Here is a 13,977-nt window from a genome sequence, read left to right as displayed (position 1 = left end):
GGGGTGATAGGCGGGTGGGAGGGCCGAGCGCGGCCGTCGCCCTGGGGCCACGCCTCGCTGAGGGGGACGCGCCTCCGCCCTCACACACCCCCGGGGCGCCGTGCGGCAGCGGGCCGCGAGGGGCGGTGTGCCCCGCGATGCGCGGGGTGCGATGCCGGGTTTCGCTCTCGGCTTTGCGGTGTCACCGCGCCGCTCCTCGGGCGGGGTGTGCCGTGTGAGGAGGAGCTGCTCGCTCCTTCCGCGGTGCCGCCGTGAGGGTCATCGCCTCTGATGGAGGGAACGAGTTTCGGAGCGGTTCGGTCTCACTGGGTGATACTACGAAGCGATGGATCGGCGGCACGGAGGGCGCCCGCGCCCCACTGCTAACGGCAACGCGAATCCCGCTGAAGGGGGAGCGGGAGGGCAGCGAAACAACGCGCTGCTCCTGGGGAACATCGCTCCAGAGAACGACAGCAAATAAACGCTAATAAAGAACGCAGCAGCCCCTTCTCCTCCTGCCCACGTATTTCGTGGCAAACCGCCCCGGGACACGAGAAGCTAGAATTGTTTGAATTGCACGATAGACGCGGAGAGGACGCGTTGGGTCAGCGGGGAGCAGCACAGGACGGGGCGGAGGGGCTGGGAGAGCCCCTGAGGGAAGGGCGGCAGGGTGCCGCCGAACGGCTGAGCGCAGCACGGGCTGCAGCCAGGCAGCGTTCCCCCGCTGCGCGTCCGCTACGCGCGCATCCCGCCATTCACAAACGCGGGCCGTTGGGTTTTTTTCCTCGTGATTTTTTTTTTTTTTCGGTCACCCCTCAGCTTTGACCCAAAGATAGAAAGCTCAGCGAGGAGAGCGGCCCGGGGAGCGCCGCGCGGGGAAAGCAGGCGGGAATCGCGGCGGCGGAGGCGCGGGCAGGCAGGTGGCGGTGAGGCGCGGGAGCGGTAGGGCCGTGCCTGCGGCCCCGCTGGCGGCGCTCGGCCGGGTCGCGGCGCGGCGGCTGATGGTGGCGGCGCAGCGCTGACCGCCCCGCGCTGCCGACGCGTTTGGCGTCGACGGCCGTCGCCGCGAAGCGCCGCCACCTGAAGATTCGTCGAGTCGAAAGGGGAAAACCCCGACGGGGGAAGGAGGTGGGGGGAAGGAGGGGCAGAGCCGCGTTTTGTGCGTGCCGGTGGGGAGAGGGGATTGGTTATCATGGCGGATCGGACGGCTCCCAGATGCCGGCTCCGTCTGGAGTGGGTTTACGGGTACAGGGGCCACCAGTGCCGCAACAACCTGTACTACACGGCGGGGAAGGAGGTGGTCTACTTCGTGGCCGGAGTCGGCGTGGTTTACAACACCCGAGAGCACAGCCAGAAATTCTTCCTCGGGCACAACGACGATATTATCAGGTAAGGGGGCTGACTTGTCTTTGCTGGGGTGGGGTTTAAATGAAGGGAGGGGAAAGCGGGTCGGCGCGGTTCCCCCTCTTCGCTCCTCACGGCTGGACCCGGCGTCGTGGAGCCGCTCGGGTTTCGTGCCGGCGGTCGGGGTGAAAGCCGGCTGTCTGCAGGTTGTTGTGATTGTTATTTCCGTGGCATCGCTTCAAAACGTTGCGGTGACGAGATAGAAAGCTTTTTTTTTTTCTTTTTTTTTTCTTTCTTTTTTTTTTTTTTTTTTTCCTGCACCAAATGCAAAACAGTTCCAGCGTGGCAATGCAATGGGAAGATCCTAATGCAACAACGAGCCCAGCACCTTGCTCTTTCCAGCGCTGGGACCTCGGCTCTCTCATTCTGTTGCCTTATAGCATGCAGGTGCAGTTCCCTTCACGCTCTGCACAAGTGTGCTTTAAACTCGGGCTGTAGATCAAACTGATCTATTTCTATCATCCTGAAAATCTCACGCCAAGTCAATTTTAGCTCTTTGTACCCAAGACAAAAAATAATCTCAAGCGTGCTGGTGCAAGATGGCTACAGGAGGTCTTGCTCCTCATCTGGTCAATTTCTTGTCTCATTTTTTCACCTTCTTTATGAAGAGTGACTTTGCTGTTGTACTAAAGAAATACAAGATTTAATGCACCCCACAAAGTAACAAAAACGTGGTTCCAGAGTTCCAAAAAGCCTTTTTAAAAAATCTGTCGAAAATACAGAAATTGTCAGTAAATAGAAAATCACTGTTACATCTGCTCTACTGTACTCCTGTGAGATATCTGAACCTGGAATACCCTCATAAAGGCATCATTGCACAGTATGATGCCGAGCACAGCTAACTGCTGTCCTCCCGATTCACCTGAATTCAGCATGAATGAGGCATTTTCCCAGTGATCAGTGCAGACCCAGGAGACTCATGGTGTGAGTGCAGGAACACATGCTGAAGTCAGAGTTTGGACACTTGGTAACAGAATCACACAGCTGTCATATAATCATTCTGGACTCTTGTTTACAGAAAACGATCCGCTTTCCCCAGGGAGAGCTTTTGGCTGCTCTGTCCCAAGTAGTGTTTTTCTCCTCCCTTTTATAGTCCAAGATAAAGCAATAGCATTTCATAAAATACAGGGGATTGCTTAAGAATTTATTATGGTTTTAAAGGTAATGTCACTTCCAGAAGGCTGTTCAAATAGACTCTTGTCTCCTCAGATTACTAAGATAAGAATGACTATTTTACTGAATCTGCAATATCATGGAATGCAGGTTTTTCTTTCCAGATAACCTGTCAAGACACAACTGCATATGCTCACTGCTTTTTTGGTTTGACAGAGATGCTTTTATTCTTCTTCCCTCACCTGCACCCTCCCTCTTTAGTATCCTATCTACTGAGGAAATAATGTCCAGTTTCTTATACCTGACAACAGTTCCTGGCCGAAGCTGGCTGTGTTGTGTGACTTCTGTGCCTTGTCTTTTAAAGCACTCTTTATAAGAGAGACCACTTTTGGCAGTCTCTCATTTAGAGCGTAAAATGGTTCTAGGAAGAACGTGAGTGACTGCTCTTTGTACTTCAGATGCTGCTCTGCCTGTTGCACTTTTTAAAGAAAATGAATAATCACTTGTTCAAATCAGCAGGTGTTTTGACGACTCACTGTTTGCTCAGCTAGTTTTTAACTAGTGCTTTTGAAAGGTGAATTTTGTTCCTGTTCAGAAAGAGATCAGAATTCTGTAGAATGACCAGAATTTCAGCAGAGGATGAAATGTTTTGGCCCAGAGAGCATGAGCAGGACTCAAGATATCAGATGATTTGAGCTTTTAGTGGCCTAGAGAAGTTGTTGTTATAAGTGTTTTAAGGGAGGAAAGAGAGCTGTTATTTGTGTCTCCAAAATGTTGTTAGAATGTTCTATCTTTTGCATCCGTTAATCGTTGCCTTTGCTACCTTTGGTGCAGTTTATAGACCTTATTGAAGAACATCCCATCGTTGCCAGTACTTCCAAGTAGATGGTTCCTTGCATGAATATAAATAATAAAATTGAAATTATAATATTTTAGACTTCATGGCATCCCATTGACAGGAATGGGCTGAATGTAATCCTTCAGTTTTTCTTGTTTTGTTGGTACTTATTTCCCTGGGACTAACTTCTAAACAATAGTCTGTATATTTGCAGTCCAACAGGTTGTATTTTTAAGGAGATTTGAAACATGATTAAAAATAAATAAATGAAGCTTGCAGACTTCGGAAAATACTGCAAAATCATTAAGACTGGAAGGCCTTGAAGAGGGCAGAACTACTTCCAGGGGTTGCCATTAGCTCCTACCATGTTGAAAACATTCAGTAAATACAATTTTTTGGGTGGGAGGGGGAGAGGAGGAAGATGAACTAAGAAATGTACATTTCCTTGAAGTGTTTGTTAAAACTGTACAGGTGGATATTCTTCCTTGGTGAAAAGGTTGCGTGATTAAAAATGTACGCTTGCTTTTTATCACAATTTTAATGGTCTTGCCTCTTGCTTTCTGTCAAGATAATTCAGTTGGACATAATTTAGTTTTGGCAGAAATAGACCAGACTGTACTGGATTACTGAAGAAATGATTTGTTTTTTTTCCCTTCTAAAATTCATATTTGAAAAATAGGTTCTGCACTCAACTGTAAAGTAGATGTTCAGAGTATGAACAAAGTGAGTTCTGAAGTGTGCTTTCTGTGCAAAGCAACCACAAGGTGCTTCTGAGCTCTTCTGCCTCTTAACTTCCCATGAGACAGGTTTCTGAGTTGCCTGGTTGAGCTCTGAAGTGAGCCCAGCTTTGTTGGTGGGTTGCTCTGGGTGCCCTCCAGGGCTCCCTTTCAAGGCTAAAGCATTCAGTGATTTTTGTTACTTCCTGTCATGTAATACCATCCTTCTTGCATGTTATTTAATTGAGGAATAATTAATACTATTGATTATCAAGTCTTGTCTTTATAAAGCAGGACGAACACTTGGTTGAAATTAATAGCATTGGTTTTCTGAAGATCGCTGGTGCATTTTATTTGGAGCCCCAAAAGACGTGCAATTTATAAGTTTACAGTCAAAGAAAATGTAACATATTCTTCACCCTCCTTTCCTTTTTTTTTTCATGTTTATTTCTTCTGTTTGTTCACAAAAATGATCTAACAGCTAAGGGGCCTTGAAGGTCAGAATAATCCTGTTTCCTCTGTAAGCCCTGTAGTTTGCCCTAAGGTCTGTGTTATAGACCACAAAGCAGTCGAAGGTCTTGCACTGTAACTCTGCATTTGATCTTAAAGTGTGATCTACCTGAAGCATCATAACTCAGGTGTGGGAGCTATGTCAAAGCAGAGCTATTGCAACATTTTAATGGGCAAAGTATTGCGTAGGTTATAACGAAGCATGTAGCTTCCTTTCATTGGATTTGGTCATTTATGCTTTCCAGGATTAGGTTTCGGAAGCTGTAATAATAACATATGGGTATTGTTTTCCTTCCTGCCTTGAGTGAAATTCATGTGAGTGTGGGATATATGTTGAGTACAACCAAAGTGGTTTGTAAGTTTTGACAGAAACTGAACACTTTCAAAAGGAAATAAGGTGTTTTTATATTGTGTGTTCCTTGTGTAACAGCGAGCAATGAGATCGCTGCTCTTTTCTCTCTTAATGAAATGTTGGATGGGTGGAGGCAGTTCTTTTCTATATTTTTTTTTTCCTGCAGTTTATGCATTTGAAAGCAAAACACAATGAAACTAAACAAAAATCAACCCAACATTTGCCACAGGAAACAGCAAAACCACAAATACTATCAGTTAAAGTACTTCTCATTATGCTTAAAATGCAATTTCATTGATTTACTTTTAGAATTCATTTCTAAACAGAAATTCCTAACCTTGAGAAAATCGAGTGATGATTTGATGATAAGTTTGTCTCCCTATTTTATTTCCAATAATTTGTGCAATATTGAGCAGTTTTCCTGAATATGTATTTGAGACTCATCTGCACTTTTTCTATACCACCGTTTCCTAACATTATGTGATGTCTGCATTTAATTTGACAGATACCTCAATGTACCTGATATCTTGTTGCATTAAGCATTTTAAACAAGCACATTTTGCATTCTGGCAGGCAGTAAATGAATCACTTGTGAGGAAGGTTCTGCAGGAAACTGCTGCCTTTCTCAGGAGCCTCTGCAGTGTTTGCTGCCTGGGCACACTACCTGGAAAGCCAGCCTATTATCTGCGGGTACTAAAGCATGTCGTTTCTGTAAGGCTGCTTACAGTGTAATAGTAATGTAGGATTAATCAGAATATTGCTGTAAGTATGCGGGTGTGCTGCTGTGCTGACAGATTGAGATTAAAAATGTGGATGTGCCAGTGGTGATGGGATTTACTGAGCTGTGAGAGTGACGAGAGGCCCGCCTTATTCTTTTTAGAGAGTCCTTTTGGAACACAAATACACATTTTCTTGTCTTTCTGCAGTTGGGGAAAAGAGAAATATGTTTGCCTCCAGCAATGTTGTTGACTGTAGCAAATGTAACTTTTGAATAACTCAATTGATGGCAGAGATTTGCAAATCAAGACCCTGGAGTTAAAATATCTAAATTGTAGTTCGATATTTTTCTATAAATCTTATGCATTATAGTATTTCTGTTTATAAAGTGGTGTTATTTGAATGGATGCAAAATACTCCAAATTTATACATAATTGCCACCTTTCTGATGGTAAGGCACAGCATTTGTTTGCTGCAAAATAATATTCAACTTACCATTCTCATTTGCTGAAAGTGCATGGAAAATGGAGCTGTTTGTAGCTTGTACATAATCTGGACTTAAGTCACAGAAGATACACATGCAGGACTGCTGAAACAGCCCCTGGGAAGATAGAAAGGTAGCAATGAAGTATGAAATTTTCTACAACGGAATGTCCAGACCTGCTTCCTGTGCCAGTGCCATGTAGGTTCCTAAGCAAAGTCAGTACACCTTTAAAGGCATGACTGTGGAGCAGCTAGGATGAAGGAGAATCTGAGATCTGTATGTACTGAAATGCTTTGGGAAGTGTTTTGAAACTGGAGGTTGTTGAAGGAGTTTCATATTGAAGAAATCCATTCCCAAAGAAACTCATTTTGTCAGCTTATATCTTCTTTTACTTTCAGTCTCCAAAAAAAAAAAAAAAAAGGGAGGGGGGAAAAGCCATTTTCTCAGGACGTTATGGGGGTCATTCATGTTGTTATGATTGATTGCTATGGAGTATTTAGGTCTTAAGCCCTTGCACTGGTGTGAGTTGGCATTAATATTTGTTTCTTAAATATACGTATTAATACATAAAACATGTTGAAATATATAGTTACAGAATCTTATCAAATGTGATTTTAAAAATACGTACTGAGATAAAATGAGGAAAAAACTTAAGCAATTTATAGCAGTATGTCTGAGAATGGCTGTTACTTGTCTACATTTCTTAAACAGAGTAGTAATTATGTATCCCAGTGGAAGGTTAGGTACAATAGTAGGAAAAGTAAGATTTGCTGCTTGCCCAGTCCCAGCTTGTGTGTTTGTTTGGACAAGGAAGAAGTTGTTGTTATTAAAAATTGCAAGTAGAGTTTTGAGTATTTAAATCAATGTGATTTAACTCATTATTGAAATGGGAAAAGAAAAAACCTTGTCCAACAAAATAGGAAAAGCTTGGATATTTATTTTTATCTTTTTAAAGTTGAAAAATGACAAACATTTAATTTTATATCAGCTAATGTATTAAGTTTTATATTGGATTTGTGAGAAGTAGCTCATCTTACAGAGCAGTGTATCTTGCTTATTAAAAATCAAGGCTGTGGAATCTTGGAGTTCAAGATCTGTCATCTCATTTTTTTTTCCCCTTGACTTTCTTTAGCTTAAGTTCTAAAATTCAAGATTAGCTTGATTTTATTTATTTTACATCTGCTCTGCATTAAATCTTCACATATAATCACAGTATTACAGAATTGCAGGGGTTGGAAGGGACCTCGAGATCAGTGAGTCCAGGCCTCCTACTAAAGCAGGTACCCTATAATAGGGTGCATGGGTAGGCATCCAGATGGGTCTTGAATATCTCCATAGAAGGAGACTCCACCACCTTTTTATGGGCAACCTGTTCCAGTGCTCCATCACCCTTACTGTAAAAAAGTTCTTCTGCATGTTATGTTCAAGTTTTAGGCCATTACTCCTTGTCCTATTGCTGTAGAGCACCAAGAAGAGCCTGGCCCCATCCGTTTTCCTCACACTTCCCTTTAGGTGTTTGTTAACATTTATCAGATCTCCTCTCAGTCTTCTAACAGACCCAGGTTACTCAGCCTTTCCTCTTATGGGAGTTGCTCCAGGCCCTTATAATCATCTTTATGGCCTTCTGCTGGACTCTTTCCAGGGGGTTCCTGTCTTTTTTAACGGGGGAGCCCAAAAATGGACACAGTAGTCTAAATGTGGCTTCACTAGGGTGGAGAACAGGGGGAGAATAATCTCCCTCGACCTGCTGCCCAGCTCTCTTTGTGATGCACCCCAGGATCCCTCTGGCCCTCCTGGGCACACTGCTGGCTCATGGACAACCTGCTGGCCACCGGGACCCACAGGCCCTTCCACACAGAGCTCCTCTCCATCATGTCATCCCCTAACCTGTACTGATACATGTGGTTATTCCTCCCCAGGTGCAAGACTCTATACTTGCTCTTGTTAAATCATAGAGTGGTTTGGGTTGGAAGGGACCACAAGGATCATCATGTTCCAAGCCCCCTGCCACAGACAGGGCCACCAGCTTCCATTCCTGGTTCTAGACTAGGCTGCCCAGAACCCCAGCCTGCTTGGTCTTGAACACCCCCAGGGATGGAGCATCCACAGCTTCTTTGGACAGCCTGCTCCAGTACCCTACCACTCTCTCTGTGAAGAAGTTCCCCCAGACATCCAATCTAAACCTTCCCTCTTTGAACTTAAAACCGTTCCCCCTTGTCCTGTCACTATCTACCTGAGCAAAAAGTTGGTTCCTCTTCTTTTTATAATCCCCTTTTAAATACTGGAAGGCTGCAATGAGGTCTTCTCGCAGCCTTCTCTTCTCCAAGCTGTACAAGTCCAGCACCCTCAGCCTGTCTTCATAGAAGAGGTGCTCCAACCTCATCAGGTTCTTCTCTGCCCAGCTCTCCAGACTATCCAGATCTTGTTGAATGGCAGCACAGCTTTCTTGTGTCTCAGCCGCTCCTTCCACCTTTGTATCATCAGCAAACTTGCTGAGGATGAACTCCTATCTTCCAGGTTGCTGATGAAGATGTTGAACAAGACTGAACCCAGAACTGACCCCTGGGGAACGCTAGTTATGGTCTGCAGCCAGACTCTGCTCTGCTGATCACAACCCTCTGAGCTCTGTCAGTTAGCCAGTTCTCAACCCACCTCTCTGTCTGCTCATCTATCTCACATTTTCTCAGTTTCAAAACAAGGATGTTATGGGAGGCAGTGTCAAAAGTCTTGCTGAATTCAAGCTATACAACATCCACTGCTCTCCTCCTATCTACCCAGCCAGTGAAGACATCATAGAATGCTATCAGCTTGGTCAAGCATGATTTCCCCTACTCCAATCTGTGTTAATGTCACGGTTTTATCTCCAGATCTGTGTCCAATTCTAGTCCTTTTTTTGTGGCCTAAGAACATGAAAGTGTGGTACAGATGAGGCTCTAACCTAGAATTAGAAATACCAGACTAATCTTGAAGACGTATTCTTGTTTGGGCTTGCCGCGGTTATTTCACTTTCCAAGTCAGGAAAGAAGTTCTAAAGAGCCGTGTCTGAGCTATGCGGTTACAGAACACAGCAGAACAAAAGTTCTCAAAGCAGGTAGCCTGTTAGAATCACAAGTGGGAGCATTACTTTCTCTTCTTAGATATACTTTTATTTAACATAATACCATGGCAGATAAGAGTCATTCATCAAGTAAAGAAGTAATAATTAAGCCTTTTTTAAAGATGCAAGTCATGATTATTATTACTTGTAATATTGTTACTTGCAATAGGTGCATGTATTTTGTAGGTGATATGTTTTCACAACAGGATTTCTGAGAACATGCTTTCTTATGGAACCTGTAGATGCATCTGCTTGAATGTAGCCAACAAGAAGAAATGCAGCGTGCACTGAAGTCCATCATAGATGTGACATTTACAGTGGTGGAAAGGCTGATTATCCAAAAGCTCACACGCAGCCTTCCTGGATGCTTTTAGAAGATTAAAGACATAGGCTCCAGATATAAATGTTTTTGTACTTTGAGACTTGAAAAGATTTTTCTGTCCTTAGGGTTGTTAAATAATGTCCTTAACAGAACGTCAGTATTTTTTAGGTTTTGTTTTATGCATTATTTTATGCATTATTATTTATGCTACATTTCCAGTGCTTTGTTATTTAATGAACTGGTGCTGCTATTTGGAATGTAATTCTTTTTGTTTTGGGGGCTTCTTTTGAATACAGGACTCTTTTGCATATAGAATTTTGGATATAAATTATATCACAGATCTCAGATGAAAAACTTTCAAATTTATTTCAAGTGAAAATTTGATATTAGATGCTGTGACAAGAAGTATAAATAAGGAGTAGCCAGAAAGAACTAACTCTCTTTTACTGGGACATTGGTAACTTTTCAGATGAGTTACTGCTAGTATTCTAAAAAGCAGCTTTTGTACATGCTAAATACTTAATTCCAAATTGGAAATTTTTGAGCAAGCTGCTTGTAAGCCATACCACAGATCTGTGTCAAGGGATGTGCTGTCTGCAAGTTTGATCTTCCGAGGATGAGCTTGGAGTCTTTGCTTTGAATAGTTTGCTACAAAATCAGGAGAAAAAGAGAAATAATAGGCAATGGAATGAATCACAGTGCTTGCATAAAGAAGGTAAAAAGCTTTAATTTTATGTTTGTTCATGTAAGTCCTGGTGTTAGTCTCACGAAAGCTTAAAAGGAATCCTTTGGATAACTAGAATCTCTCTCAAATACAACATTTGGTGTATTTTGGTGGTGTAATAACTTTACAACACATTCTGTTTCATACATGTCTGTGACTGGCTGCACATTCATTAGAACAGGCAAAATTAACAGCATGTGGATAATTAATAACTGTATCCTGCATTAAAAGTTTTGAATAATAGGAGGCTCAGCTCAGTGCAGCTGGCAGGAACAAAGAATACCTAAGCTGAAGCAGTTTGTAACTATCTTTTTAAACTCACAAGCTCAGTGCTTCTCTCAAACATGAAGGTTACTGAACAATGCAAAGAACTGTTTGCGATTTGGGTACTTGGAAGTGGGTTGGAAAAATACACGGGTAGATCCAACAGTGCAAAATGGATCTTCCTGCCTAAATGGTCTGTTTTGAGCTGTTTTTTGGTTCCGCCAAAATGAAGATACTTACAGTGGAATAGTGTCAGATACAGAACATGTTTATGTGAAAACATTGCATTTTGGCCTCAAGTTGCACCAGGGGAGGTTCAGGTTGGGTGTTAGGAACAGTTTGTTCTCTGTCAGAGTGGTCAGGCACTGGCACAGGTAGCTCTGGGAGGCATGGTGTCACCGTCCCTGGAGGCGTGAAAGAAATGTTTAGGTGTTGTACTGAGGGATGTGGTTTAGTGGGAAGTGTTAGTGCTGGGTGGACAGTTGGGCTGGTTGATCTTGGAGGTCTTTTCCAACCTTGGTGGTCCTATGATTCTACCATTCTTTGTTATTTAGCAGCCTGTATTTCACTGGGTTCCAGTGGGTTCCTCAGCAATTTAACAGTGACAATTTTACCCACTGTTGTTTATGTAAAGTATTAAATTAATTACTTGGCATTAGTTTTTATTTGAAATTTGAAATTTACATTTTATAACAATTCATTTTAAATAAACTACAAAGCAGTCTTGTCGACACAGCTTACCTCATGATAAGTTACTGTCAAGTCAGTTGCTCAGGAATCTGGTGGGTTTTGAACAGTCTGTTCAGTATTTACATCATTCCTGCTGGTCACCTAGGAATAACTCACTTAATACATGTTTTGCAGCTATCTGTTTTGTAGCCAGCACAGTCGGGGTGTTATCAGATTGAAAGAGCATGCTGCATTTCCAAACTCAGTCTTCAGTTTTCGCTACGTCTCTCATCTTTCTGGAGAGTTATCACAGGCATTTGCTTTGTAGCTGTTATGATGGCCCTGCAGGCACTCCCTTATGGGCTAACATATGAATTACTCTGTTAACACAGATGGAGCATTTTAAAAATTTACGAGTAAATTAATCTTGAATGGGTATAATTTCTAGAAATATTTTCCAGGGCTTGTTCATATGTGAAGGGAAATAAGACATAAATCTTTACAATACTAACAAGAAATCTAAATCTTTGCATTTTTCAAAGATCTTTACAATTTACTAGCGTTGCTCTGCTCTCATGTAGGTTGAGACTTTTTGTTTAAATTGCTGTGATTCAGTGGGCATCGAGCCTACCTTTGAATTGCAGGAAATGTGTATCAGTGATGTAGCCATTCTCTTGGAACATCAGCATGTTTGAAGCATCATGATGTCATTCCAGTTAGATTGTGTTAGTGATGGAAGTATGATTTGGAGAGTTGCTGGGAGTCCTGGTGGATGTGAAGATTTTTGGTTTTCCTTTGTGTTCTATACCTCTGAATGTGTTTGATAGCATGGACTATCTGCATTTGATCTTTGCTGTTTTTCCTAGAACAGACTGTTTAGGCTGAGTTCAAAACCCTAAAAATTATATAAATTGACGTGCTAGATTCTGGGGAAGGAGAAGATTGACTTTCCACAAACTGGTCATGGGTGTTACTAATTATGTTGAGGAACTCTTAGAGCTCCATAGATGTTTGATGTCACCAGTTCATTTTTGTAAATGACTACCATAAGAATATTTTTGTCTGGATATACAGGATTTTTCTATCAGAGTTGACATAACATGAGACATAATACCATTTTTCTGTAAGACAGCTGAGAAAACAATGTCCATTTATTGGAGCAAGGAATGTTTTGGCACTTGTGCCATCAGCATAACTTTCACAATTCTATTTCAATTAACTATTAGACCTGGTGATTGGTCATAAGATAAATTAGGAATAATGGTGGAGTATTATTTTTCAACAGAGAGCAGATTAAATGAAGTATGAATACACTGCTGTTAAAAAGATAGCTCTTGAGAATGTAGTGTTCCTTGCTGTATTAAATAGTTATTTGATGGAATTATTCTGAATGTGCTCTGTACACAGTGTATTGCATTTCACATTTTTCCTGGGGTGTGCTTTATTTTTTCATTTTGAATCTGTGGGTCTCCCTTCTGCCCAGAGGTAAATGTTCTTTTACCTCGTCAGTTAGTTTGGGATGAATTGCTTTATGCATGATGACAGATAAGTGCACTGCACAATTTTTTTCTGCCTTCTTCTTCCCTCTCAGATGTAACTATTTAATCAGCCTTTCCCCTCTACACTAAGCATTTCCTGCTGCTGTCACAGGTTATTACCAGCTGAGCTATAGTTGGTGTTCTGATCCACCTGTCTGCCTCATTTTGTTAGGATTGCACTCTGTTTTCCATGGTGTCTTTTGTTGTTGCTTTTTTTGTTGTTGTTGTTTTTTTAATATGTAGTTATTGGAGTGGGTATACAGATATGTGTTGATATCAAATGAATTGTTTTGACCAAATGTTCAATAGTTTAAAAAACAACAACAACAACAATTGGCTTCTGTTCCATAGCATAACTTCCTGTATGCTTTGTATTTATGGACAACTGAGCTAAATCACAGCCACAGTCCATGCAATTATGTGCAGTTTCTGAGTAACCAGGAGTATGTCTCTCTTGAAAGATGTGTGCTCATATAACATCAAATTCGACTGGGAACAAGCCTCACTTCAGCTGTTGTGAAGCTAATTCACTGTAATTTCAGAGCAACTTCTTATGACAGAATCTTCATCTTTAACCACAATCCCCCTTATCTTTATCACAGAAAGTAGTCAGATTATCAAAACATCCTGCACAAATATTAATGTTCATTCTACCAAAAGATCTCCACCAACATGCAGTGGTTTTCAGCGCAGTGCTGCTTCATTGTCCAATATCACACCTATAGGATTTAATTTTAAGACTGGTAAAGAATTGGAAGTTGAACTGTCATTTTGTAGAAATAGAACAACTCATTTTCATTCATGTTTCCAACTATTAGGATATGATTCTAGTTTGGATTCTGCCTTCATTTAATGTGACATGAAAGCAACTGAATGAAGCTTCTGCTACAGTAAGAAATTTCAGCCTATTTTTCCTGGCATTATTTTAAATATTTCTTCCAAATTGGTGCCAAGTTCACCAAAGTTTTGGCCTTGGCATTCTCAAGCTTACTCACATATATTTTGCTACATTTTTGTTGTGTCATCAGTTTCTGTGCTTTGTAACAAATTAGGATTACTTTACTACAGCCTGCTTCTTCCATTCCTAAACCGAGCTGTTTATCAAGATGATGAATTTCTTTCTGTCACATCTCGAAACAGAAGAGTGTCACATGTTTTCTTTCCTGGATATTTGATGAAGAAAGTGCGTAAAATATTTTCCAAAAACTCAGTGCTAATAGATTTAGTAGATCAAACACAAATATTTGTCA

General features: G+C 41.8%; 1 protein-coding gene across 3 annotated transcripts in view; it reads left to right on the top strand.

Moving 5' to 3' along the window:
* The first annotated feature begins 41 nt into the window (after nt 1-41).
* EML6 (EMAP like 6) overlaps nt 42-13,977 on the top strand; it is a 115,806-nt gene continuing 101,870 nt past the window's right edge. The window contains exon 1 of one of the 3 annotated variants that reach the window (XM_085218592.1): nt 42-1,368. In XM_085218592.1, coding sequence (XP_085074718.1) covers nt 1,172-1,368 — 197 coding nt within the window. In that variant the 5' untranslated portion in view covers nt 42-1,171. The remainder of the gene's footprint in view (nt 1,369-13,977) is intronic. The other 2 variants (XR_014881793.1, XM_085218591.1) reach the window with 2 other exon arrangements.

The sequence above is a fragment of the Meleagris gallopavo genome, chromosome 2 (assembly GCF_905368555.1).
Source record: "Meleagris gallopavo chromosome 2, MGAL_WU_HG_1.1, whole genome shotgun sequence".
Lineage (NCBI taxonomy): Eukaryota > Metazoa > Chordata > Aves > Galliformes > Phasianidae > Meleagris > Meleagris gallopavo.
The sequence above is the reverse complement of the archived record's forward strand: the minus strand, read 5'-3'. Positions and strand labels throughout refer to the sequence as shown.